Source organism: Dermacentor albipictus, chromosome 1, assembly GCF_038994185.2.
Source record: "Dermacentor albipictus isolate Rhodes 1998 colony chromosome 1, USDA_Dalb.pri_finalv2, whole genome shotgun sequence".
NCBI lineage: Eukaryota > Metazoa > Arthropoda > Arachnida > Ixodida > Ixodidae > Dermacentor > Dermacentor albipictus.
In genome coordinates this window covers 144,381,907-144,406,818 of record NC_091821.1, presented here as the reverse complement: position 1 = coordinate 144,406,818, position 24,912 = coordinate 144,381,907, and the positions used below count along the sequence as shown (strand labels likewise).

Below are 24,912 nucleotides of genomic sequence, written 5' to 3'. Positions count from 1 at the left end.
ATATATATATATATATATATATATATATATATATATATATATATATATATATAACCGGCTGTTAAAATGAATCAAAGTCAGCCGGCCCACATATAGAGGGAGTTCCTTTTCTGCGCGATGTAGTACATTGCCCGAAAAGAATGTAAGCCAATACGCAGCCGAGTATACGGATAAGTCTTTAAGCTACGAAATTACGGACAGCGTAATAACCCGAGTTTAGACAGTGTGGATGCGGAGAAGCCTCAGTGAAAAATTTCGCGCTTACGTTATAAGCCCAAAAGAGACGCTCCTGATGGTAACGCTAAAGAAAAAAAAAGAAAGAAAAAAAAACTCCGCCACTACCACTCGCGCAGAAAAATGAACAACCCAGAGCTCGGAGGAACAGCGCGGCGCCATGGTATGACCTCCGAGATCGGGAAGCGCCCGTCCGCGACGCGCTGACATTCGCGGAGGCCACGTTCTGGTATCTGCGCCATAAGCCCTAACCGCCAGGTTTCCACGTCATCTGCTAAGGTGCTATTGCAAGGCTGCTTTTAAGGCAGAAAGCTGGGCTAGTTGGTGGTTGTTCGTATAAGGGGACATTGCACTAGCGCGTAAAAAATGGCACGGACAAAAACGTGAAAAACACACCGAACGCGAACACCAAACTCGCGTTCGTTGTCTTTTTTTATGTTCCTGTCCGTGTCCTATTTTACGCTCTAGTGCAATGTCCCCTTATACGTATCAAGGCTGCTGTTATATTATTATTATTATTATTATTATTATTATTATTATTATTATTATTATTATTATGCAAAAGCCTTGCCCACAATGAATGCTTCGATAGCATAAACTAATTTAAAACACGCTCTGCCAAATTTAAATTTAAATGCCATTGGCCTTTAAAGGTGAGGCTATTTTTTTCCGTGCCAGTATGGTAGGTGTTCATCTCACAACGAGAGCAAAGGTCATAACGAAATTCTATACTAAAATCTGAAGCAAGTACGCGCCCTCGATCACGTTTTCTGGTCAACCACACTTTCTGTACTAGCGCAGCGACCTTGCTGAAGTAATAGATAAATTGTTGGTCTCCTATTTCTAAAACCATGAATGGCCTAAGTTCCATATCCAATAATTGTATATGCTGTATGTATGGCGTCCTTCGCTTTATTTATTATGAATTTTTTATCTTATAGGATGAAAGCCCTTCAGTGGAAGCACTAATTAAATAAAGTCACAGTTACCCGCTGTGGTTGCTCAGTGGCTATGGTGTTCGGCTGCTGAGCACGAGGTCGCGGGATCGAATCCCGGCCACGGCGGCCGCGTTTCGATGGGGGCGAAATGCGAAAAACACCCGTGCACTTACATTTAGCTGCAAGTGAAAGAACCCCAGGTGGTCGAAATTTCCGGAGACCTCCACTACGGCGTGCCTCATAATTAGGAAGTGGTCTTGGCACGTAAAACCCCATAATTTAAATAAAATCACAGTTTCTCCCCAAAGGCAAAGCATCGATTGCGATAGAATATTAGTGAACTGCTATACGAAGTAAGGGTAGTAGCTTTATCGGCCGTATAAACTTGTAAACCTACCGTACGTATAGTAAATAAATTAACAAGTTCGGTGTCACGCACGCACAATCAAACATGAACACATTTCACTCGATGACCGCGCAAACTTGCTGTGAAATTATGGGGTTTTACGTGCCAAAACCACTTTCTGATTATGAGGCACGCCGTAGTGGAGGACTCCGGGAATTTCGACCACCTGGGGTTCCTTAACGTGCACCTAAATCTAAGTAAGTACACGGGTGTTTTCGCATTTCGCCCCCATCGAAATGCGGCCGCCGTGGCCAGGATTCGATCCCGCGACCTCGTGTTCAGCAGCCTAACACCATAGCCATTGAGCAACCACGGCAGGTGAAACTTTCTGTCGAAACGCTGGAGTGAGGAGGCGCGGCAGCAGCAGCGAGCGACTCGGCCTTCGTGTTGCGCCTCGCATCAACGCGAACTAAGCCGCGAAAACAGCGCCGCAAACCCTGTATCCATCGCAGATAGCTGTCAAGATACGGCCGCCCGGCGGGCACGCGCGGCCGCCCAAAGTGGAACCCCCACGCCTTGCGCGCGACGGAACACGGTGCGCTTCTTTCCCTTGCGTGCGTGAGATTCAGCCGCGATGTTCACCCATCGCGCGCTTCCACTCGCACATACAGCATACAGCGCGCGGCGATGATTTTATCGCCCTTGGACTTTATACTGAAGCTCACGGCGACGGCAGACATGGGCCTGGAGTGACCATATAATTGCAATCGCAATAAAAATAACACATCGATGTGACCAGTGCCAATGCGTTGCGGCAGCCATGTGCAGGAACACTTGGCGAGAGCTGCCAATCGTCGCGTCATATAGCAATAAAAGGTGCCTTTATGTCGATAAACGTACACCCAAGCCTCGTATCAGTCGACGTCCACGATGCTTCTGACACCGCAAAAGCCTTGCATGCAGCGGTGACATAACAGGAACACTGTGGTCTCGTACGAGCCGGGAAACAGCGTGAACGCGCACGCTTTGTCCATAGGCGGCAAGATTTCCTTTCGCGGCGTGCAGGTAGTGAACATAAAATGAATTGTAATCGTCGAATGTGGCACAATTATTTTATTTTCGCATTTAAATGAGTCAAAGTCATTCTTACTGCCGAAGTGGCACACGCATTGCACGGTGCGTAGATTGATGTAGGAAAGCAAAGGTGGTGGATAGCAGTAATCAAGGGCGGGCCTTGGGGGCACGTCCACAGGCCTAAGGCCATTTCCACTTACTCTGATCTTATCCACACATTCGGCATTTCTGCTACTTCTCTCGCCGAAAATGTCCTCGAATAAGTGTCTAGCGTCTGGTCCAGAACGCAGCCCTTGGGGAAAACAATTTTCAGTGTGCACAGGGAATAAAGCTACAGCTCGGCACATGGAAAATGCAGTATGTGCTACAAAAAAAAAAAAAAAAGAATCGTGCTCTCTGCAATCTAGCTAGGCCGTGCTCTGGTTAAACAAGGCTTCACAAGATGTCGCCACACTCGCCGCGGCTCCCAGCAACCGGTCTAGGCAAGACGTATTGCGAAATCGTACAACTGTTAAAACTGTTCCCGCGCTCCGCGTTGTCCGCCCCCCCCCTTCTCTCTCTCTTTTCATTTGCCACAAAGCACATAAAAAATAGCGAGATGAGTCAAGTCAATGCATGGAACCCTGCCTGATCCAGGTACTGCACCAATGATTTCGCGCACTAGTGCTACGCGCCATGTTGACGTACGGCAAAGGGGCTACGTCAGTGCCCTGCTAAGTGTTACCTTTGCAATGCGAGGCCCGCGGGCTACATCAAGGATTTCAATCTGCGTTCTTGTCGCGCATGGAGGCTTACTGTTACACATAACCGTCTATCGCGCTGGAAACAAGTCCAATAAAGGGCCCACATACAGAGCAAACGAGGTCTTCGCCCAACCATTTTTTTACCACACGTCAATGCCACACGCAGAGCACTAGGAGGCCGATAAACGGGTTTCGACATTTTTCGTGAGAGAGCGTGGTAAGATTCCGTACGCGCTGTATGGAAGGGTAACGTCTATTTCGATCAAACATTACTGCCTGACGCATCGCGAGGGTGCTAAAGATATGAAGAAATAAAAAAGAAAAACTCGCATAAGGGTGAAATTTGGCAGAAGCATTTCACTCGTGCAGTGTCTTAAAGCCGCCGGTCAAGAACTGTGTATTTGACGAAACGCGGTTTAGGGGATTTTTAGATATTGCCGCCAACAGCATGCGAAAGCTTTATTCAACTTGTGTTTTTCTTTCCTTTTCTAGCATCACGAGGCGTTTACCCACCCACTCGGGGCCATGCTCGTAAGACAGCGCCTTTCATGAACATGAAGCGTCGTAGTGAAGTAAAATCGCTGAGCAGTGACCTTAAGATCAATTGTGGGTGCCATTCTGGACATCGCCAGAATGGCGATGCGGCCCAGTGCGCCGCTGCCGGACTCTCTAAACTGGCTCAAAAAGCCGCCGCTGCCCAACTGGACAACTTGTTGGTGAAATCTCTTTATTTCAATAACTATGGCTCAACTAAATATACGGCGGAATTTGACAGCGTTCAGAATAGCACATAGAAAGCCCAGCATCAGTACAGTATCGGTGCCACCGCACAAGCGCGGAAGCCTCGGATGCGGCTTCGCCCATTGGCAGTGGCGCCAAGCGCCGAAATCTGCCAAAACGCGACCGGCAGACAGGGACTCAACAAAGACCGTGGTTTTCACAATACTGGATGGCGCGCAAACACGTCCTCGGCAAACCACTGGTGGCGAACTTCGACTAACTCGCTCAGCAAAAACAAACTGTCAAGAGGGAACTAACATTTACAGCACGGCGCCAAGGCATGCGGTTGCTAGACAATTTTACAATATTATTTGACGCCTTACGTACGTTAAACGTCGGCACATTTGCGGGACGTTACAGTGCGCGTCCTTTCAAGTTTTTAGTTTACAGAACGGAAACGCAAACGTAAAGAAGACGTTATAAAACAGGGCGCCGTCTGGTGCCGCGTGCCAAGCGTATACAAGCCAAGACGATCCATTAGCAACCATCCTGCTGTTGCTATGCGGACGCGTCTCGTTAAGCCTACGGGCGCCAGAATGGCCGAACGATATCAGAAAATTGATGCGCTATGCGCTTAAACTAAGCTCTCATTTGAGTTTAGAGAAAGCGAAAGCTCATTACAATGGTTACTGGCGATCAACGCGAATGAGAGCGTAGCCATCATGAAAGTTCACGCTGAAGCGAGAGCCATGTGTGCCGCCATGTTAGACAACGCTATTTCTTAGCGTCCCTAAAGATTAAGAACGTTAAACTCGCAAAATAACGTGTTATCACAGCGCACGTAAACCACAGAAACCCAACAACGTTCGGAGCATGCACAGCAAGGACGACGCTATTTCTTTACGTACGTAATGCGCTTACGTTTGGTTGCAAACGCTATTCTAAAGCTGTCTACTGGGTGACGTCAGTATCATGGAGCAAACTTGCATAGCCACACCATCATTGCAGGAGAAGCGAGCTCAGCACTGGCGATAGATAGTCGGGCAGCCTAAGAGGTTTCGGCGTGAACGGCCCTGTGGTTCGGACAACACATTTTTTTGGCTATGCAGTCCGAAAGAACTGTCAAATGATGTTTATGATAAATGGAAATTGGTTCATTTGCACAGCGCTATGTCGCGATCAGTTTGGGCACAGCAAGGCATGTGCGAAAGGTGGCGCGGATGACAAAAGGCGCCGCCTCAAGGCAAGACACCTAGAGGGGCTGCACAAACGAGAACTTGGAGGCACGCCCTACTTTTGTGCGGCCTTTGTTCCTCGAGGGAACAATGACGGACGCAATGGCACAGAAACTGGACCAGGCCACAGCGCCGAGCGAAGGAAAGGACAATCCATCCGCCCGTCTTTTGTTTCAACGTGCCCGACGACGGTTCGGAGGCCTCGGCCAGTTACGCGGGTTTTCACCTGCCAAAAAGTCGGCAGCCGCCACTGCAGTCAGCCCCACTCGCTGTCACTTTCGGCGCCAACAAGTTGCAGCATGTTGCGCTCGCGACTTCCGCTGGCGAACAAACTCCTTTCGATGGGCGAAACCTGCATGCGGTGACGGCCAGATATCACCGACGCCCATCCAAAGGAGCGTGTTCTGTAGACAAACGTAGCCTTTTACGCTGAATGCATTTGGGCGGCCGCCATGCTACATACGTTTGCGTACAATACGGCTGCCCCTTCTTCGTTCCTGCCTCCCACTCCCTACTTTGCTTTTCTCGGCACTTACACACAGACTGTCGGTTTTCAAACACCGCGCGATGGTGGCAAAATCAATACTGGATGGCTGTCCGCTTTGCTATCCCGTTAGCTGCTGCTGCAAGGGGGAAGTCGCAGACCGCGCGCGTTGGCTACGAAAAGCAAGAAGGTAAGACTTGTGCGCACGCCCTTTATAACTGAGCTGGAATACTTGGAACGCCAATACCAACAACATAAAACAACATTCGCTGAGCCTCCAGACACTTTCCGCGTATAGGATACAAGGAAGTCCCCTGTTTTCGCAAAGCAGCGAACACGTCCCCGTGCAGCTGGCACAAGGAAACAGTATAAGTAACCAGCCGACTCGGCCTCCCTCTATTCGAGTATCCTGCTATTATTTAAACAAAGCGGTTCCTCACTGGCCTCCTTCGGGTCGATCTACTGGAGACGCGAGCACTAGGTGCGAAATTTGCTGCTTTCGTTTGCGCAGAAGACACACAAACACATACGCTAGTTGACATGGTTTCACCATGAAGCGTTTGCTTGCCACGAAGCGCTAGTACTCCTAATCTCCGCCGGTGTTTGCAACATTGGCAGCGCCTTTGTTGCACTGAACAGAGACTCCCCCCCAATTTCGGTGGCGAGAGCCAGTCACAAAGTTGGATCGAGCTGACTGGAACGTACTCTAGGTGCGAGGATGATGGTCCGCTTTAACACTACAGCGTGGCTGTCTGAGTGCAGACACAAATTCGAATAGAAAAATATGATAACGCCGAACGTATGATTTCCGTGCAAAACGAAAGAAAAGAAAAATCAAATACCGAGCAAACGATGTGGGGAAAATCTGCCACGGCTTTTTTAAAAAATGCGCAATTTGTGAAACTATTGGCTGCAAAAATGACAGAGCGCTTGTGCACTACGTTGAACGCGTAGCTGCTGCTGCGGAGGCTGTTTACTACAAGAAAAGGAGTAAATATTAGATCGCATGCCCAAACTCGAGGTACATAGTAGAGACGTTGGTGTACGATGATTCGGTATTACATGGTGTAATTACAAACATTTATTGTGCGAGGCACAATCAGCTTCAAAGTAAGCCCAATCGTTACGGAGGGTCAACACAGCTCGCAGCATGCAAATCACTCAGCAACAGGAAGAGGGCAATGCGGTTTCTCCTGCATGTGTAAATGGCATGGCAAGAAGTGGGAAACGGACGCCACCTGATGCAACGTCACGCTAATGGCCGACGCGCCGTCCCTAGAAAAAAGACCTCGCTCGGGAATATAATAAAGCCTGCCTGTCTCTGAAATGGTGGGAAAGAACGCGGAGCTTTCCAGCAACCGGTTTCACCCGATGAAGTTAACGGACCTCGGTGTCTAGCGACGTCACCGGCTACGTCGCGCCAATGGGATATTTCGTCTATGGTCGCCGCTTGCAACTTGCAGTTCCGGCTCCGGCTGCGTCGCGCCAATGGGATATTTCGTCTATGGTCGGCGCTTGCAACTTGCAGTTTCGGCTGCGCGGAATGAACTAAAGGAAATGCAATACGGGCAGTAATTCCACGAAGACCGTGAAGCATCAACATTCCACCAATTACTAGTTTTTTAGCGGGATAGACATCAATCAACAAATAATGACACGCAACAACTGTCGTGTGCTTCATCCGACTCTCTACGTCACGGTTGACGTTCGCAACAAGAAATACATTTGAAATTTCTAAATAATCTGCTATTCGCGTCTTTAACTGACAAGTACAGCGAATAAGAATGAAAAACCACGTGGACGGCCTTTCGAGATTATTATAATTTCCGCGCCCAGCCCACGAACGTATACAGTACACATCGAGAAACCTCCAGCCACGTCGGTAATAGAAACTAAAAACGGCGCACAGACAACCAAGAAACGCGCATACACTGCTAACAAGAAGCGTTTGGAAAAGAGAATTCGGTCAAGATGTCAGTAGTTGAAGCCCCGCTAGCAGGTTTTCCCGATCCGGAGGGAGGAAGGGAGAGAGAAGGAAAAACGAGAGAAGAGAAACAATGTTAGTAAACTCTATTGAGGTCACCAGTTTCATCAAAGTGTGTCAAATGCGCCGAGGCACCGCCAGTCGGTTCGCCCCACGCCGCATACCCGAAGCGCGCCGACCGGTACCTCTGCACACTTCAGAGACGTAGAAGAAACGAGATGTGCCGCGAACAGTGTTAACGTCATTTACTGAGCATGCCACGAGCACACAAAGTGGGGCAAATTCTGGACAATAAAAATAAAACGAGGATAAGTTACAAAGGAAGTGGCTTCGGGCCAAGTACATCCAATGCGGTTACATTGATTGCAAAACTTCAGGGCGTTGCTCGAAGACCACACCGGAGGAATGATTGCGGCCGCACGAGTACGACGGTCCAAAGCGTCGTCATAACTTAGTGAGCGCCTAATTCAAGTGGGTATTCGAGCATATAGACGAAGCATGCTTTTACAAATTGCACGGCAAGAAAAAACAGCGTGCGACACGCGGTATCGCAAGCGTTACCGCGTGTCGCACTGCTTTTACGCTACGAGTGCTCGCCTACCCACACGGGAGTATTGCAGTGAGTCACGCCGACGGCCGAGTTAGAAAGAGGCGCATGTTTATCACTAGTCGCTAGCAAGACTGCGAGAACGCCGGCGAATACAGACCCGCATGACTAAGTACATGTCACCATAAACGAGACCATTCTAGATAGGCCAAGCTGACTACGTGTATATGTGCAGTAAAGCAAAGAACGCTACACTCACATACACGCACACATCGACACAACATTTGAATAAGAGTTAAGTCAGATACTTACCGTGCAGCAATCAGTCACCAAGAGCTAGCCACAAATCCAAGTTGGTGACCCTGGTGCGAGGGTAGAACACGACGAGACCGCGCCGGTTCCGATGATAGCTAAGTGCGGCTCCAACGAGCACGCGGGAAAAAAGCACGGAAGCGGGTGTCACTGTCTACGGTGTCTCATCCCGAGTCATGCACAGTCGTTGGAGTCATGAACAAGCGATCACAGTTTGCCGAAGGCAGATCCACAGCGGCGCCCGCTTGTCAATGGGACGCCAATCCGGTGCGTGCAAACGGCGCGGCGCAAAAGCGGAGATGCGGACGCACCGAGTAACAGACGACCGCTTCGGCAACTCGGCCGAGGAGAAATAAGCGAGGGAGGGCGGCAGATTGTCAAAAAGGAGAAAGAGGGCGGAGGGAGGAGGGGCGCAAAAAGAAAGAGAAACAAAACCTCCTCGACCGAGCCTGTTCTCCTCCTTCTCCGGAGGGAGAGAACGGGACCGGTCCATTCCCACCTGCTGGGGGGAGGCCGCCGCTCACCGGGAGGCGAACGGAGAGCGAGCAGAAGGGAGATTGACCTTAAACTCCGTTTTAGCGGCGGCAGAGAGAGAGAGAGAACACCGGTGACAGAGGGCGAGGGCGGACGTATAGAAAAATTTATATGCCAGACTGCTTGAAAGATAGAATATCACAGGCTGTACCTAGCTCGAAATATCTGCGCGTATAACTATTTGATGAAAGAGCGAGGACACAAAGACGAAGGGGAAGACGAATAACAGGAGCCCGAGGCCGCGCAGCAATGAAACGGGAAAGGGCGAGAGCGGGAAATAGAAGTAGTTTTCCACTTTATGTCGCTGCGTCTCTTTGTACGCTTTGTGCAACCGTTCGCGTTTGTCGTTTCTATTTATCTGAGTTAGAGTATTCCGACATTCTCAGAAGGGCTTTTATTACGAATCCGTATATCAAAATGTTGTTTTCTCCGAACGTCTCGCAATCAATATGAGCGCAAGGCACGATGCCGTTCAGTTTTGTCCTTGTTTCCGTCCGACTCATTTCTCTATCCCCATGTCTCCACGGCGGGTGCTGTTGCACATATCGAACGACGCGCGCTGCTATCGCGCTGCATGACCGTGGCAATACCAGTTCCGCTGAAAGACGACGGTAGAACACCGCGCGCCGTCGAAGCACGTGCATGCGCACTAGTTACGCCGATTTCCAGTGGTCGGGCAGGAGCGCTACTCCGGCGGCAGTATAGCGCCATGATGTCGACTGGAAATCGCCGTACTAACTGACTGCGCTCTCTGTTCGGCCAATGCGAGCACCGCTTAGTCGCCAGCAAGCGTACGCGTACCGGTTGGTTGGCTTTTGCAGCGTGTGCTACGTGCTTTACGTTTTTTTTTTTTTTCTGTCGGTTTCTTGAACTCGAGATTGGACAAGCAAACCACCGTCGAAAATTTGGCCCATTCCTGTCCGTGCCTGCTGCGGTGAACATAAATTACGATGTTCAAGTAATTAACTAAAAAAATTCTTAACATTTCAACTACACGTCTGAAGCGCTTTACATCAGGCGTGCCCGACTACCCGCCTTCGACTTGCAGCTCAACACCGGCCCGTTACTTACGTTGTAGTGTCAAAGGCTACGTTTTGCGGTTGAATAGAGCAGGTGCTGCACCCTTCTTCCCATTTTCGAACAGGTGCTCAGACGCAGTGTAAACAGTTCAGCGCGTATTTTGCTGAAGCCCAGGGAACTCTCACTAAGACACACAACTACGCACATGCACGCCAAGCACCTTTTTTTTTTTTTTGAAGCGGACACCTATCAGAAAGACTAAGGCAGGCGGATAAATTACACGGCTAGCGTATATTGAATAGGTAGGTGAGCAACAACAGGTGAGGACAAACGGGAATAGAGGTAGCGACGCCATTTTCAGAAAATTCCCGCACCGGCTCAATACGATGCGATGGACTTCGACAGCGCCTGCTCAAGAAGAGGTAATTATGTGCCAATAACAACAGAATACACTGCATCTTAAAGTAAGCAAGGAATAAACATAAAGACATTCTGGAACTTTTCCGGTATAAAAAGGGCAGTGAAAGTACAGTAGAATCCGTGACGCCATATGACGTCGTCAACGCTGCACGGTTTCGGCACGAGCTTTAAGTAAGATTTGCCCAATAAATATATCTGTATTCCTATACCACGAAAAAAAAAATTTTTTTTTGCAAGAAAGAAAAAAAAGGCTCTACTAGTATAAACTGATATAACGTTAATATTCAGTGTCATTGAACACATAAGCACTTTCTGCGTAGGTCTCCTACCGGCTTCCAGTCAAATATGAAGCGTAATTTACATATCCACTGATTCACGGTTAAGAAAATGAGCAGGATTCAATGGAACGCGAACTACACTCGCGTTGTCAGTTATTTATTTCCTTCGCTGCGCTTCCAGGCGCGTTAACATTTTACCCCTTAATCGCTCACCTATGGCTGGTCATTCTCTGTTTATCATTTTCACGCAGAAAAAGAATTTTTTTTTCTTAACATTTCAGTCTCCCTGTTGCAATCTGTAATGGAGCTTACGTGAGGCGACGGCGCCACATCTATCTGGCTCGCCATGCTCATTGACCCTGGACAAACTGCGTTACAATAGGGAGCCCTGGAAATGTTCACATGCGTTGCTTCTGCGTCCATTTTGCTTCGGTTCTGAAGAAGAAGAAAAAAAAAGAAGGAAAAATCAATAGTCGTTGTCTTTTCTATGGAGGCAACACTATACCCTCTGGATGCGGCATCGCGTCGTTGTTCCCACCCAGTGGGTGCATCACCAAGCGTCTGGGTTGCCGACAGTGGAATTACTGAAGCAGCAGTTGCAACTCATTCGTTGCATATCAAGGAGGCACGGTAAATAAATCTGCCTTTCAAGAGAGTCGCTGTTGGCTCGACGTATATACAGATGTCTGGCCCAGGGAGAGCAGCGAGTCTTTCTTGCCGTTCTCGTTGCTGCCGCTGCCGCTGTTCGTATTTCATCATCGCCGCCGCACGAGTACAAAAAATAAAGAAAGAAAAAGAGAGAGAAAAGAACACGCTCCCGCCGTTGTCGCTCAGGTGCAGCTGCCACAAAATGCAGGAAAGAAACCAAAATTGAAATAATGAAGCCGGGAGAGGGGAGGGAGGGTGCATAAAGCGAGAGACAGCCTCCTCCGTCGCATTGACGCCGGCCAAGTCAAACGCGCAGGTGCGGGCTCCGCCGGCGCCGCGGGCGCGCACGCGTGCTCGCGGCGCCGCTCGCGGTGCGCAAGTGTTCGACGAAACGAACGTTCGCGGCTGCAAGTAGGCCGTTCCCGTACGCGCGCCTGACGTGTGTTGAAACTATGTAAACGTTTATTCTCGGCTCCAGCCTCGTAAAGGGGACAAGAATGCGCGCAAATAGGAAAACACATTCGGCAGGAGGGCTGTCGATGCAACGGCTGTCGGTATACACAGCGACGTGCCCAACGAGGTCAAGAACACCGATAGCGACGGCGTGGAACCAAAAAACTCCTCGCTGAAGAAGAGCGGGAGAAAAAAATAAATACAAGAACTTGAAAGAGGAGGAGCGACGTGCCACGTCCCCGGGGCGGCGCATTAATAAGGCATTCTTCTCGCGCGGCTCCTCACGAGCGCCGCGACGGTGGGCTTCCTGGTCTTGTCAACATGCCGCGGGCGACGCAGCGAGTATTGTGCTGGGCAACGCTGTCGCACCGCATGGCCTGCGTCTCGTCCACGTGTGATGCAACGAGACGCATCGGAGCCACGTGCAGCTACGCCCCCAGCCTATATAGTGCGGGCGGTATTTGCAAACGAGTTTTAAAATTCGGTGTTGCAACAACAGAAGGAACCATCGAGTCCATTTGAACTGCTTGTTTGGTATGAACGCGGGCGTGTTTTCATGGGGTAGGTAGAGAGAGAGAGAGAGAAGAATACAGGAAGGCAGGGATGTTAACCAGTCAATAGTCTGGTTGGCTACCCTACATTGGGGGAAGGGAGAAGGGGAAGAGAAAGAAGGGAGATAGAAGGTGTAGGTACGCGTACGGACAGCACTTCAGTTAAAGTCGCTCGAGCAAACCAGAAGTTCTGAGAAGACACAAAAGTGCCTTCACTGCCTTCTGAGCCGATCATCGGTCGGGACGGTGCTCTAATATTGTCTGTTCACTCAGAGGACGATCGTCTAGTTTCCTCAATGTGTCGGACAAATACTGTCTTTGGGCTTGAAATTGAGGACAATGGCACAATATGTGGTCAATGTTCTCCTCGCATGCGCAAACATCACATGCAGGACTATCAGCCATTCCAATTAGTGCTGAGTAGGCATTCGTGAAGGCCACTCCAAGCCATAACCGACACAGAAGAGACGCTTCACGCCGGTGCACACCGGCTGGAGGTCTGAGTTGAAGTGATGGGTTTAGTCGGTGCAGTCTTATGCGTCTTGTATGTACATTATTCCACTCTGCTAAGGAGATCGTGCGTGCCAGAATGCCAAGTTGTCTCGCGGCGTCGGTCCTTGAGAGCGGAATGGGGACGCAGCGGTCTTCTTGGTTTGACGTCCGAGCTGCCTTATCGGCGTCTTCATTACCAATGATACCGCAATGACCTGGTATCCACTGAAAAGAGATATCATGGCCTTTTTCTCTTAAGTGATGGACAAGTTCCGCGATTTCGCACGTGAGCTGATCGTGAGTTCCATGTCGGAGAAATGAATGCACACATTGCAAGGCCGGCCTGGAATCGCAGAAGACTGCCCATTTTCTATGACTTTCAGTATTTATCACTTGAAGCGCGTCGCGGAGAGCCGCGAGCTCTGCAGCTGTAGACGTAGTGACATGGGAAGTCTTGAACCGCTTGGTTATTCTCATTGCTGGTATAACTACAGCGCCGCCGGAACTGGCTGATGTAGTTCATCCATCAGTGTAGACGTGTGTGCAGTCGCTGTATTTCTCGTACAAGAGAAATAAAGTTAGTTGCTTGAGCGCTGATGATGGCAAGTCCGACTTTTTCTGAAGTCCTGGGACTGTAAGGTTCACTTGAGTACGGCGCATACACCATGGAGGAATAGAAGGCCTTGCCGCAGGTGTGTAACCTGACCTGAAAGAGGCACGGTGCGCGAAGACAGTCGCACTGAATGTCGTGTGGGGCCTATCTACTGGGAGACTTGCTAGGTGGTGGGTAGGGTTCCGGGCGAAGTGTCTTAGGTGCACACGCATTGTTTCAATGCTAATGTGCGTTCTAATAGTGAAATCTTGAGCCACTGCAATAACTTCAGTCGTTGACGCACTCCGCGGTAGACCGAGACATATCTTGAGTGCTTGGGCTTGGATGCTTTGGATTATGTTCAGGTTAGTTCTGCAGGTGTTGGACATGACAGGTAGGCTGTATCGCAGGAATCCAATAAAGAGGACCCTGTACAGTTGCAGCATAGAGTGTATTGGCACTCCCCAGGTCTTTCCTGCAAGGAACTTAAACATATGGCAAATTCCTGTCAGGCGTTTTTTCACATAATTCACATGAGGGGTCCAGGAGAGATTTTTGTCAAGGACCACCCCTAAAAATCTGTGACTCGTGCTGTACGAGATCATGTGTCTGTCGACGGATATCACGTATGGCGACATTGATTTCCTGGTAAATGCCACCGCTGCGCACTTCTCGTATGATATATGAAGTCCTTGTTCTCGAAGGTAGGATGATGTCAAAGTAGCTGACTTTTGAAGCCGCGCGCGAAGCTGCAGTCGCGTCACAGCCGACGTCCAAATGCAAATGTCGTCGGCATAGATGGAGAGCCTAACAGTGCCTGGCAGGATGTCGGTGAGTCCAATGAGTGTTAGACTGAAGAGCGTTGGGCTGAGTACTCCGCCCTGAGGCACCCCACGGTTTCTGTAATGCTGGGAGGTCGGGCCATCCTCGGTAAGTACGAAAAAGGATCTCATATGTAGATAGCTACTACTATGTAGATACTATGTAGATAGCTAAGCGCGGGTGTACACGCGCACTGCTCTATATGCCACGGGCGAACTTTATTTTTTTTTTTCAAAATTATCTAAAGATTACAAAAAGAACCAGAAAGAAAGGCGCAGCATATATGGCTTCTGGGTGCCGCACAAATGACAGTTTCATATGATAAGCTAGACAACATCATTAACTTATTATACCGAGCCTTAAAATATGGGCCCCAAGGTTGGTTCCAATGATGTTTGCGGGATACGCAGGAGCGAGGAGTCTGTAAGTATAAACGGCGACTGTGGATTTGTGTCTCGCGCTTGCAGCCCGGCTGCTATTAAGGAGCATCTTTCACAAAATCAAAAATAATTGCAGTAAACGAAGTACCGTATTTTATACGCGTTTCGTAGTTAATATCAATTCCGTGTAAGGACAAAATGTTCGCATAATGTTCGCATATTGAAATTGAGGATTTGTTTCCATCCGCACGACAGCAACGGCGAAACCTTCTCGTTTTAGGTCTATACGAGCTTTAGTATACACAAGCCGATCTGAAAGACAGCGGTAGTTTGCCTTTCAATCTTTGCGCCTTGCGTGAGATGAGAGAAGGCGGTAGTTCCCATTCGTTCTTACGACCACTGCGAGTTGCTTAGGAATTCGGTCGGATTTGGTGTAAAGATAGAGACGTCGCTTCAGTGAATTGTCACCTTGTTTGTTGACGCAAAGCTTTTGAGGCAAGTTTCGGCCCCCTGCCCGCTATATTTCACGAATATATCGCGCGCCCAGCGCTAATCCCCGAGTACCTCTGGCGGCTTGCGCATGCGGAGTGGCGAAATCATAACTTTCGGGCCTCTGGAATAAGATTCCTAAACTTGGGCAAAAAATTTGGAATTTACCTGCAGCAGGAGTTAGCATATCGAATGTGGGATTCGTTCCAGTTACGCCGTCTTCATCAGGCCACCTCCTCACCCTCAGTTTGACCCTTGTTATACGGCAAGGAAAACGGAACTCACCCCACACGCCGCCCTAGCTAACACACATGCTCATATGCGGCAATTCGCAGTTGAAAATCGAATACACTAACCACTGCGCTATGGCGCAGGTGTGGCGCTTAGCAATTTGTGCAAGGTATTGCGCCAAACGCAGACTCTGAGACGGGTGGCGTCTGTGCGTGTTTATTTCGGAGGCCATAGCAGGCAGTACAGTAGCGGACGACCAACTCGTGCACATCGCCAAGAAATCCTTAAGAAGGTCGTGGTGTGCGCGGCGAGAGCCTTATGCGTAAATGAGTTCAGATTCGGAGGAGTCACTGAAGCCCACCGATCTTGTATCTGCGATCCCACTTGTCAATTCGTGGCTCAGTATAGACCGCGTGGTCTATAAATGCATCATAACATGATACAGGACAGGGCATCTACTTTCTCAGGTGCGACAGCTGATGCAAACGCTACTCTGTCAGATTAAAAAAAAAAGATCACAACTTATGCCAGCAAAAAGTTCCAATCCTATAACGCACGACAGCATCACTTGCACAAATGTAACGAAAGAAAGACCAGACCTGCCAGCTGCAGCTGTTTCAACAAAAGCGACAACGACAAATAAATGGAAAGGGTTGCAGGCAAGCACAAGCAGCAATAAGTTTCTTACTGTCATTTCAGCTTGGCACACACAGCCGGTGCAAGAGTACGCACGCACGAACGCACGCACATAAAAAAACAGCAAATAATTGCTGTAACTTTTGGGTGAAACAAACATAAAAACTAGCAAAAGAAGGCAGACAATCTTAGGCATACTACATTTCATAGTGGCTACAGAACCGTTTCCAGGAAACATACTTTAAATCAACGCTGTTCCACGAGGTCTTGCACGAACCATAAAAGCAAAGCAATTGCGTCCGACGCAGCGACGGTACTTGCTTTAACTTCTGGGCGCCTCCCCGACTAACTACCTTTGAATTTTCTTGTGGACAGACGCCCAGTAAAACACACGAAAGCCAAAGATGGTTCACACACCACGTTCTATCCTTTCTTTGCCATCCCTTTCCTTAAAACAACCGGTAGGTCGGTCAAGAGTCACGTGGGATCAGGGAGTGACCGGTTGTACACTCATTAATAACGGCTAAACCGGAAAAAAAGGGGGGAGGGGGGTAGCGCTACCTATGATCATGACATACTTCCAACAGGCCCACTCTGTGGAACGAGAAACTACAACAAAAAAAGGCTAATTATGGCAATGTCCGCAGAAAAAAAGGACGCGAAGCAATAATTGGCAGAAACTATCTCAGGATGACTGTCGACGTTAATGCGATTAGCATAGAAGCAATGTAGCGACACAATGTACTGCCACCGCCGAAACGCGTCCTGCATGACGCGTGCACTGCAGCGGTGCTCCTCTGTCGCGCTTCCTTCTGGAGACGCTGCACCATCTAGCGCCGCCGCTACGAAGTACGCGCGTATCTGAACATTTAGTCAGACAAGAATTCATATATATATGACGCAGGTTCGATTGCACCCAGCACTGGATATATTTTACAGATTTCCTTTGTCATATATATATATATATATATATATATATATATATATATATATATATATATATATATATATATATATATATATATATATTTGTGTGACGAGCCCAGTTGGGCGCAAGCATGCTAGTTCATACAAGCAGCGCACGGACAGACTGCACCTGACGGGTACGGTGTGTATCAGTTGAGCGATACAGTTGCGTCGTGGTTTAACTAGCATTGAAAAGGCTGGTAAATTTTTTCGGAATGAGGAAGATCCCCCCCTCACCCGCCGAGATATTATTACTACCCCCCTCCCCCGCCTCCCAGCCTGAACCAAATCGTTCGGTCCGTGGTCTGCTCCGTAACTACGGACCACCGTCAGCTGCACTTCTCTCCTCGAAGAGGCAGGACGTGTGGCGAGCGAGTTCCGGAACAACACTTTGCAATGTGGTGAACGTGGTTTAAGTCATGGATCAGGAACGTAAAAGAGGTCCGATGTGGCGCTCACGTATTTCTCTAGCATTTATCCCTCAATCGTCATTGAAGATTTTTTAATGTTTGATGCCACCATGGATCCGCCCCGCCTGGCAACTGGCCGATGAGGTAACGGTAAGCGATAGCGGGGTATGCTAAGCGGCTTTACCGCTACCGTAATTACCGTTGATCAGGCATGCGCGGCTACAGAAATGTACACATACATGTAAACCGCACAGGTTGTTGACACCTTGCTGTGTGGTAACGCGCAGCGTTGGAGCGGCAACGTTCTGCTATAAACACTGCCACGCTACCGGCGAGGGCCGTCGTAAAGCAGCGGACAGTCGGGAGGCGATGCAGGCAGCGGCGCGCGCAGACGGCGTGGCGCGCTGAGGCAGACGTGGCCGCGGCCTGAAATAGGCGGCGTAACCCAAAGGAAGAGAGGTAGCACGCGCTGGCCACGTAACAGTTGGCGCCGAGGCGACCTTTCCCCGCGTGCGGGACACGCCGGGCGCGCCGCCGGTGCGCTGAAACAAATCCTCGGCAGGCAGGCCCAACCGGAACGCGGCTCCGCGGGCGGAAGCGCCGGCGAGAAAGTGGCGCGTTCTCTCGGTCACTGGAGCCGATGGCGGCCACGCTCCTCCTTTCGCCCTTCGCGCGACGAGGCCCGGACTTCGACCGAGCCGCCCATAAGGTGAAGCAACAAGTGTCGGATGCACGTCGCCCGCGTCGAGGAAAAAAGGAGCAGAGACGTGCGCGGCGCCGCGGGCGCTTGCCGCATTATTACCGCATGAAAAATTCTTAAATTATGTAGGCGAGAGCAGGTATTCCAACGTCATCCCTCGGCAGAGTTTTCGTGGGGTGGTCTGAAGGCTCGGTACTTACGTCCTGATAAAAGCTAGAAAATCCGAAAATATTTGCTCGCAAATTCTGCACTGCCTTTATACCGTGTTATGCGTCCACGCACAGTTTCATTACACAACATTGCTGCGATTCGTACCCAGGTACGTGCCTTCAAGCACCCCAAATACGAAACTGAAAATGAGAAAAAAAAAAGACTTCTTACGGTATCGCTGTTCAAGATTAAGCACGAGGCTTCTTGCACCATCGGGTCCAGTATTGTTATCCGATAGATGATGATGATGACTACGACGACGGCAACAAACCAATATTGCGGACCCATTGCGAGTTACTTGCGAGGACCACTTTTGTCATGTAGGATAGCGAACTTTACAGAAGTGGATGAGTTAGCGATGACAATTTTCTTTAGACACGCTATTTTCAGTGTTCAAGCATTGTTTGACTTCAAAAAAGTGTATCTACATCTTGGAAGTTATTTTTACGCATGAGTAAAAATTAAAACAGGAAGAAGTAATTACTTTAATTGTAACGTCAACATAAGCAATAAGACAAATTTTCGGAACACCAAAAGATCGCGTGTGTGACCGCTTCCTTTGGGGAATGAGCTGCGCCATACTTATGGAACAAATCCATAATGTGATTCTCTTAACGTTTCGCGTTTATTTTTCGCAGTTGCATTATATTCCCACCATACGATCTTTCAGCTTTATGACGTTTGCGAGCATAAGCTCTCAGTGTGACCCAGCGCCAATCCCAGAATGCGCACGTCATCATTAAGACAGCACCATCATAGCCTTCCTCAGCTCTCGTCAGTCCGCATTCTCCCTCTGTGTGCAGTCCGAGTTTTGTCTCTCGATCAATGCTGCACGGAATGTCAGAGAACACGCAGTCACATCAAGGAGCTGTCAATCTGAACCTCGAGCAGCTGCAACGTATTCTCCATTGCTTCTTCACAGACGTAGTGTCGTTAGCTTTGACGCCATACCAGCCCTGTGCGTCAGTGTCTCGCAGAATGGGTAGGAAATAAAGGGAAGTTCGTTAGTGTTTCAGTAATTATCATTCATGAGTCTGTCGTTAAACACAGTCATGCACATTGCAAAACATCGGCGGAGAGTCCCGACAGACGCAAGCGGAGGAGAATAAGAACAAAACCAAATGATAGGGGAAGGGGGGGGGGGGGGGTAGGCGTTCACGCTGGAAGGCTATCGGCGCAGGTGATGTTCGTAACATTTCCTTCCTCCATGTGTTTATTCGATGCATCTGACGTGGTCATAAGAGGCTTTTCATTCTATGGGGGCGCTCGTCAGGTGTATTAAAGCGCGCAACATGTTTTCCACATCTCATATACGCTCGCCGAAGGAAAGAAACGCTTCGCAAGAGACAGCGTTCCGGCGTGCCCGTCGAGTTGTCATACGATTCGTCGGCGTCGCCGTGGCTAACCGCAACGGAAAGGACAGAGGGGCTGGCGGGACACGGTCTACATGCGAACGACCGCCGTGCTTGCTCCGCATCAGAGTTCGAGCAGGTACGCAGTGGCAGCAACTGCGATAGCATGGCGTGCGCCGTCGTGTTGTATTCTACGACACCGGCCGGCCGAGTATAGCTCTCGTTGGGGCTGGCGCGTGAACAGAGGAGGCGCTTCGGAACGAGGGATTTCTTAGCGCCCTGGCTGACAGTCAAAACCCTTTAATCGTGGCAGCATTATTCAGTTTCCCAGTTACATGCCAAATCATGACTCACAACGGGACGTGCACGGGAGCGTGTGAGCGTGGAGAATGCTCCGTAGCTCGTAAGCGAAGCACAAGCGTTGTCAACTGCTCAACGCTCATGACGCCGTCGCTCGCTTACAAACGACGGCATCGTGACGACGAGAAGGACGAAGACGCCATGACAGTGGCGGCAGCATGACGTCGACGACAAGAACGACATCGGGGTGGTAACCACGACTACGACCCAGCGCCGGCGACGCATGCACGCCGCGGCGTGTTTCAAGCACTGTCGCGCCAAAAGCAGCACCTCGACTGACGCGCACAGGCGCTGCTATGGTGACCTCACACGTTCGTTATTTAAGGAAAGCGAGCTGCTTAGGCTACAGGGCTCTGAGCGCGAGGTAAATGACACAGCGTCCTACCGATAGCACGCGTCGAGAATCTCGCTGCACAGCTTCTCAAGTAAACACAATTGATTTTCTCAAAGAAAACCAAATCGATGTTGGAAAACTACAGTTGCCAATGAGAGCCCCCGCACGTGCGATAACGAAACGAAAAGCGAAACATGGCAACAGCGAGCCGAATTTCTACAGTTGGCACGCGAGGGTTAAACTGTAGAGCATATACTATGTGTCGGTATATCGGCTGTTGAAAAATGACGAATCAAACGTTACCATACCCGAAAGAGCGGGGGGACACGACACTGTATTTGTCGTAACCTTACGAGGAATTGATGTTCCGTGGCAAGTTATCTTAAACCACATGCTAAAAAATATTATTATTAATTTTTTTCTATTCTCAACTTGTTGCCTAAAAGTGACTAGCAGAAACAAACCAGCATAATTGCAACGTAAGCTCTTATCGAAAGACACCAGAAAGTATTCGTCGAAAGCAGACGGTACGGGTTTATAAGAAAACAAACCAGAAGGTGTCAGAGTATATCTCATCCCCGGGAAGGAGCAGAGAGAGAGATAGAGTAAAGGAAAAAAAGGGGGGGGGGGCGAAAAAAAAGGCGAAGTGCGGCAATTTGGCGGGAACACCGTGGAGCGCTCACCGAATATTCCAGCAGCATCCCCACCGATGCCCGTAACGCCATTCCGATACAAAGACAAAAGATGTAAGCAGAAATGAGATAAAAAAAAAGACCTACGCTGCCTGCAAACGCGAGGCAACGCATATACGCAGAAATTTCTTTTCCTAGTAGGCATCAGTTGGGGCATTTATTTTTCCGCGTGTCCGGCTCGTCGCGTTGCCATGGGATCGCAGTGGCAGTGCAAACAAAGACGAAGAGAAAACACACAGCAGAGAGAGGGGGGAAGCAACGACCATACAGGAGACGTGCTCCTGTCCGGCCCGCGTGTATTTGCCTTTTAAAGGACGCTGAATATCGTCGCCATGCCCTACTTTGGCCGGGAATCTTTCCTCGGCGACTCTGGCATGCAAGAGAGTGAATTATGTTCCCGCCGTCGCCTAGCAACGGGGAGGAGGCCTGAATTGGGTCAAGTCATTTCAAGTTGTGTTTTCGCTCCGATCGCTGCTGGCGGGCGGAGAGGTGGCTCCGCGCCGACAACGCGGCGGCGGAGCGCGCTGGGTTCGCTGTATGCGCTGATGGCGCGCCACTCGACGGTTAATAGCCGAGCCGATGGCCTCCGCAATGCATACTGTGCCGTATTCCTGCCCCAAACGGCCGCAAGGCAACGCCGATCTTTCCTCGGCGAGCAGGTCTTGCTTAATAAAAAGAAGAGAGCGAGAGAGAAATGAACGTATACTCGTATTGTTCGCGAACCGACTTTCTTTTTTTTTTCACTGTACTGATTTGTAAATGATTCATTAACGCACAGGAAGAGGCGAACCGAGTTATGCGACAGCAGGTGAAATAAACTCGTCGTAGAAGATGACGTACAACTTATAGCAACTGCGTACTTTCGTTCCATACAACGATAGACAACAGTATCGCGAGAACGTTGTCATCATCAGCACATTGTAATGTCCACTGCAGCATGAAGGCCTCTTCCAGCGATCTCCAATTACCGCTGTCTTGCGCTAGCTGGTTCCAAGTTCGTGCCCGCAAACTTCCGTAACCTCACCACATCACCCAAATCTATGCCGTCCTCGACTGCACTTCCCTTCCCTTAGAACCCATTCTGTTACTGTAATAGACCACTGGCTTATATGCCCTATGCATTACATGGCCTGCCCAACTCTATTTGTTCCTCTCAAAGTCAACTAGAATATCGGCAGTCCCCGTTTGCTCTCTGATCGACACCGCCTCCTTCCTGTCTCTTATAGGGATACGGACACAAAATCTGAACATTTTACGATAATACAGAAAATGAGTTCTCAGTGTGCGAGTACACCGGAAACAAGTAGTCATTTCGCTCATTTTTCAGCGGATGGCTTTATTTTTTGGCGTTTTTTGTGAGCGCGCGCAACGCCGCCCGGCCCAAGCGAGTTGGAGGGCGTGACGTCACGACACCCCAATCGGATAGCCAGCCGGCAGGCCACGGTCATTCGAGGCGCGCCGCCGCCGCAATCGCGAGCATGGGATTCGGGTTCTGGTGCCTCTACCAGCGATGAGTACACGTCTGCAGACGAGGACCTTTCTAACTTAGCAAGAAATATAACCGCTTACGGTTACGAGCCTTCCGCGTCAAGAGGCGAAGAAGAGCAGGCGGCCTTGAACAGTCCGGGCCAGTAAAATGGTAATTTCTTTTTTCTAGTGAACTTGAAGTGCAGCAGCAGCAGTACCTAAAATTATGTTACGTAGAATGCAAAATGCCTAGTTTCGTGACCCGAGTTGAGGCAGAAAGGGAGCTATTACGGCTGAATCGTAGGTAGCGTAGCTCGTCGCTTTGTGCTTACCTACGCTGTCGGCTTTCGATCGTTGCACACTTGGTTTTTACGCGACGAGGCATGGCATGTGTAGAATTTTCCAGCCGTTTCATAGCCCTGTCTTTACGGCTACTTTCGCATTCACGCCATTAGAAGCCACTTACTGGTTGAACTCGTTGAGATGGGCAACTGCGCTAGGGACCCGTCGACCAGATCACTTAGCTACATCGATTCTGTGGCCATAGACAAAGGAAAGTCTTTGGCTGTGACATTTAATAGGGAAATGCTGCGCGAACAACCAAGTCATGAAACCCGACGCATGATTATGCAGAGACCTATGAAAATCCGTAATTTTTTGCTTGAGGTTGAAAAGCAACTTGGGAAACAGCAATGTAGATAAATGTGCTGCACATTTTAGTTACTACACATGTATGATGTTGTCTGGCGTTCATTCACTGGCTGTGTTTTGTATATTTGATCAATTAAAAGTGCGCTCGTATGCTGTCGTTCAATATTAGACGCAGCGAGAGTGCACACAACATGACTTTTTTGTTTTGTGATAAACACATGCATCCGCAGGGTAAACAATTCCTGTCACAAGCCGAGAATATCTGTTCCCGCAACGCCAATGAAAGGGTAATTTCCCTTCTCTCAACAGGCACTCCTGCGGTCACCGCTGCGGCTACATGCATACAGAATGAGAGAGGGTCTGTTGCCAGAACAAAAGTTGGCGAACACAGCTAACAGTTACGAATGCATCACTAAGCACCCACTCTTTGAATTGTATTGCCTCAACAGGAGCCTTTTGAGCGGCATGCCAAGGCTTTTGAGCACAGCCGGGCTGGTCGCATAAGCATCGTTGACGAAGTGGTCCGCGCAAATGAAGCCATTTTTTAGAAGTCTTCATGCTGGGTCTGGCGGCTGACAGGCACGTATGCAAAGTTCACGCACCTTCTTGTCTCTGGGAAACGTGCGCGACGGCGTGTCACGACCGATAATGCTGTTATAACAGTCGTGGGCGCAGTAATGTCTGGGCATTTTCTTCCGCTACGAAGAATGCTTCAATACCGATCGACGACCGTGCGAACACGCGTGTAAGCTGCACCAGAGAGAGAGAAAGCAAGGGGAGGGAAGGCAGGGAGGTCAACCAGAACAGCATCCGGTTTGCTACCCTACACTGGGGGTGGGGGAAAGGGGAATAGAAAGGGGAAGAAAGGGAGAGAGTCAGCACTGAGTACATGTGGGAGGGACACCTTACACAATGACACTATAAGCGGTCTCTTAAGCCCGTGCACTTCAAGTACCGCACTAGTGCACGAATCGCTTTTCGAGCCAGTGACGGTTGTGGCCACGGTCCGAGTATCTTTGACTCGGTGAACGGTCTCGAGTCTAGTCTGTGTAATGTTGCCCGCAGAGAGAGGCGTTGAACATCGTAGCGAGGGCAGGTACACAATAGGTGCTCGATGGACTCCTCGCACCCACAGGAGTCGCACATCGGGCTCTCGGCCATTCCCATACGGTAGGAGTATGCGTTCGTGAACGCCACTCCCAACCACAGGCGACACAACAAGGTTGCTTCACCGCGGGAAAGGCTAGATGGCAGTTGTAGCCGTAGCGTGGGGTCCAGTTTACGTAATCTGCAATTGAAGCCACTTCATGTCCAGAGATCTTGGGACTTCTTGCGCGCAAGTAGGCGAAGTTCTCTGGCAGCGTCTGACCTCGCCAAAGGTGTTGGACGCGTCTTTGTATCTTCGTGGGCACACCGGGCAGCCTTGTCAGCTAGGTTGCTGCCGACGATGCCGCAGTGAGCCGGAATCCACTGAAATACAATGTGGTGTCCCCTTTCCAGAGCATGGTGGTGCAGTTCCCTGATTTCAGATGTCATTTGCTCGTAAGTTCTGTGACGTAACGCGGACTTGATGCTGTGAAGGGCTGCCTTAGAGTCACAAAATACGA

The 24,912-nt window shown here is 49.7% G+C and overlaps 1 protein-coding gene across 6 annotated transcripts in view; it reads right to left on the bottom strand.

Moving 5' to 3' along the window:
* The window catches only part of LOC135900072 (TOX high mobility group box family member 4-like), a 761,125-nt gene that overhangs the window by 167,892 nt on the left and 568,321 nt on the right, over positions 1-24,912 (bottom strand). For 2 of the 6 annotated variants that reach the window (XM_065429517.1, XM_065429519.1), the window contains exon 1: positions 8,618-8,973. The exons of 3 other annotated variants lie outside the window; for them this stretch is intronic. Coding sequence is in view for 1 of the 3 variants with exons in the window: in XM_065429513.1 (XP_065285585.1) it covers positions 11,182-11,223 (42 nt within the window). In the remaining 2 variants the exon portion in view is untranslated. Of the gene's footprint in view, positions 1-8,617; positions 8,974-11,181; positions 11,233-24,912 lie in introns of those variants that run through there. One more of the 6 variants, XM_065429513.1, reaches the window with a different exon arrangement.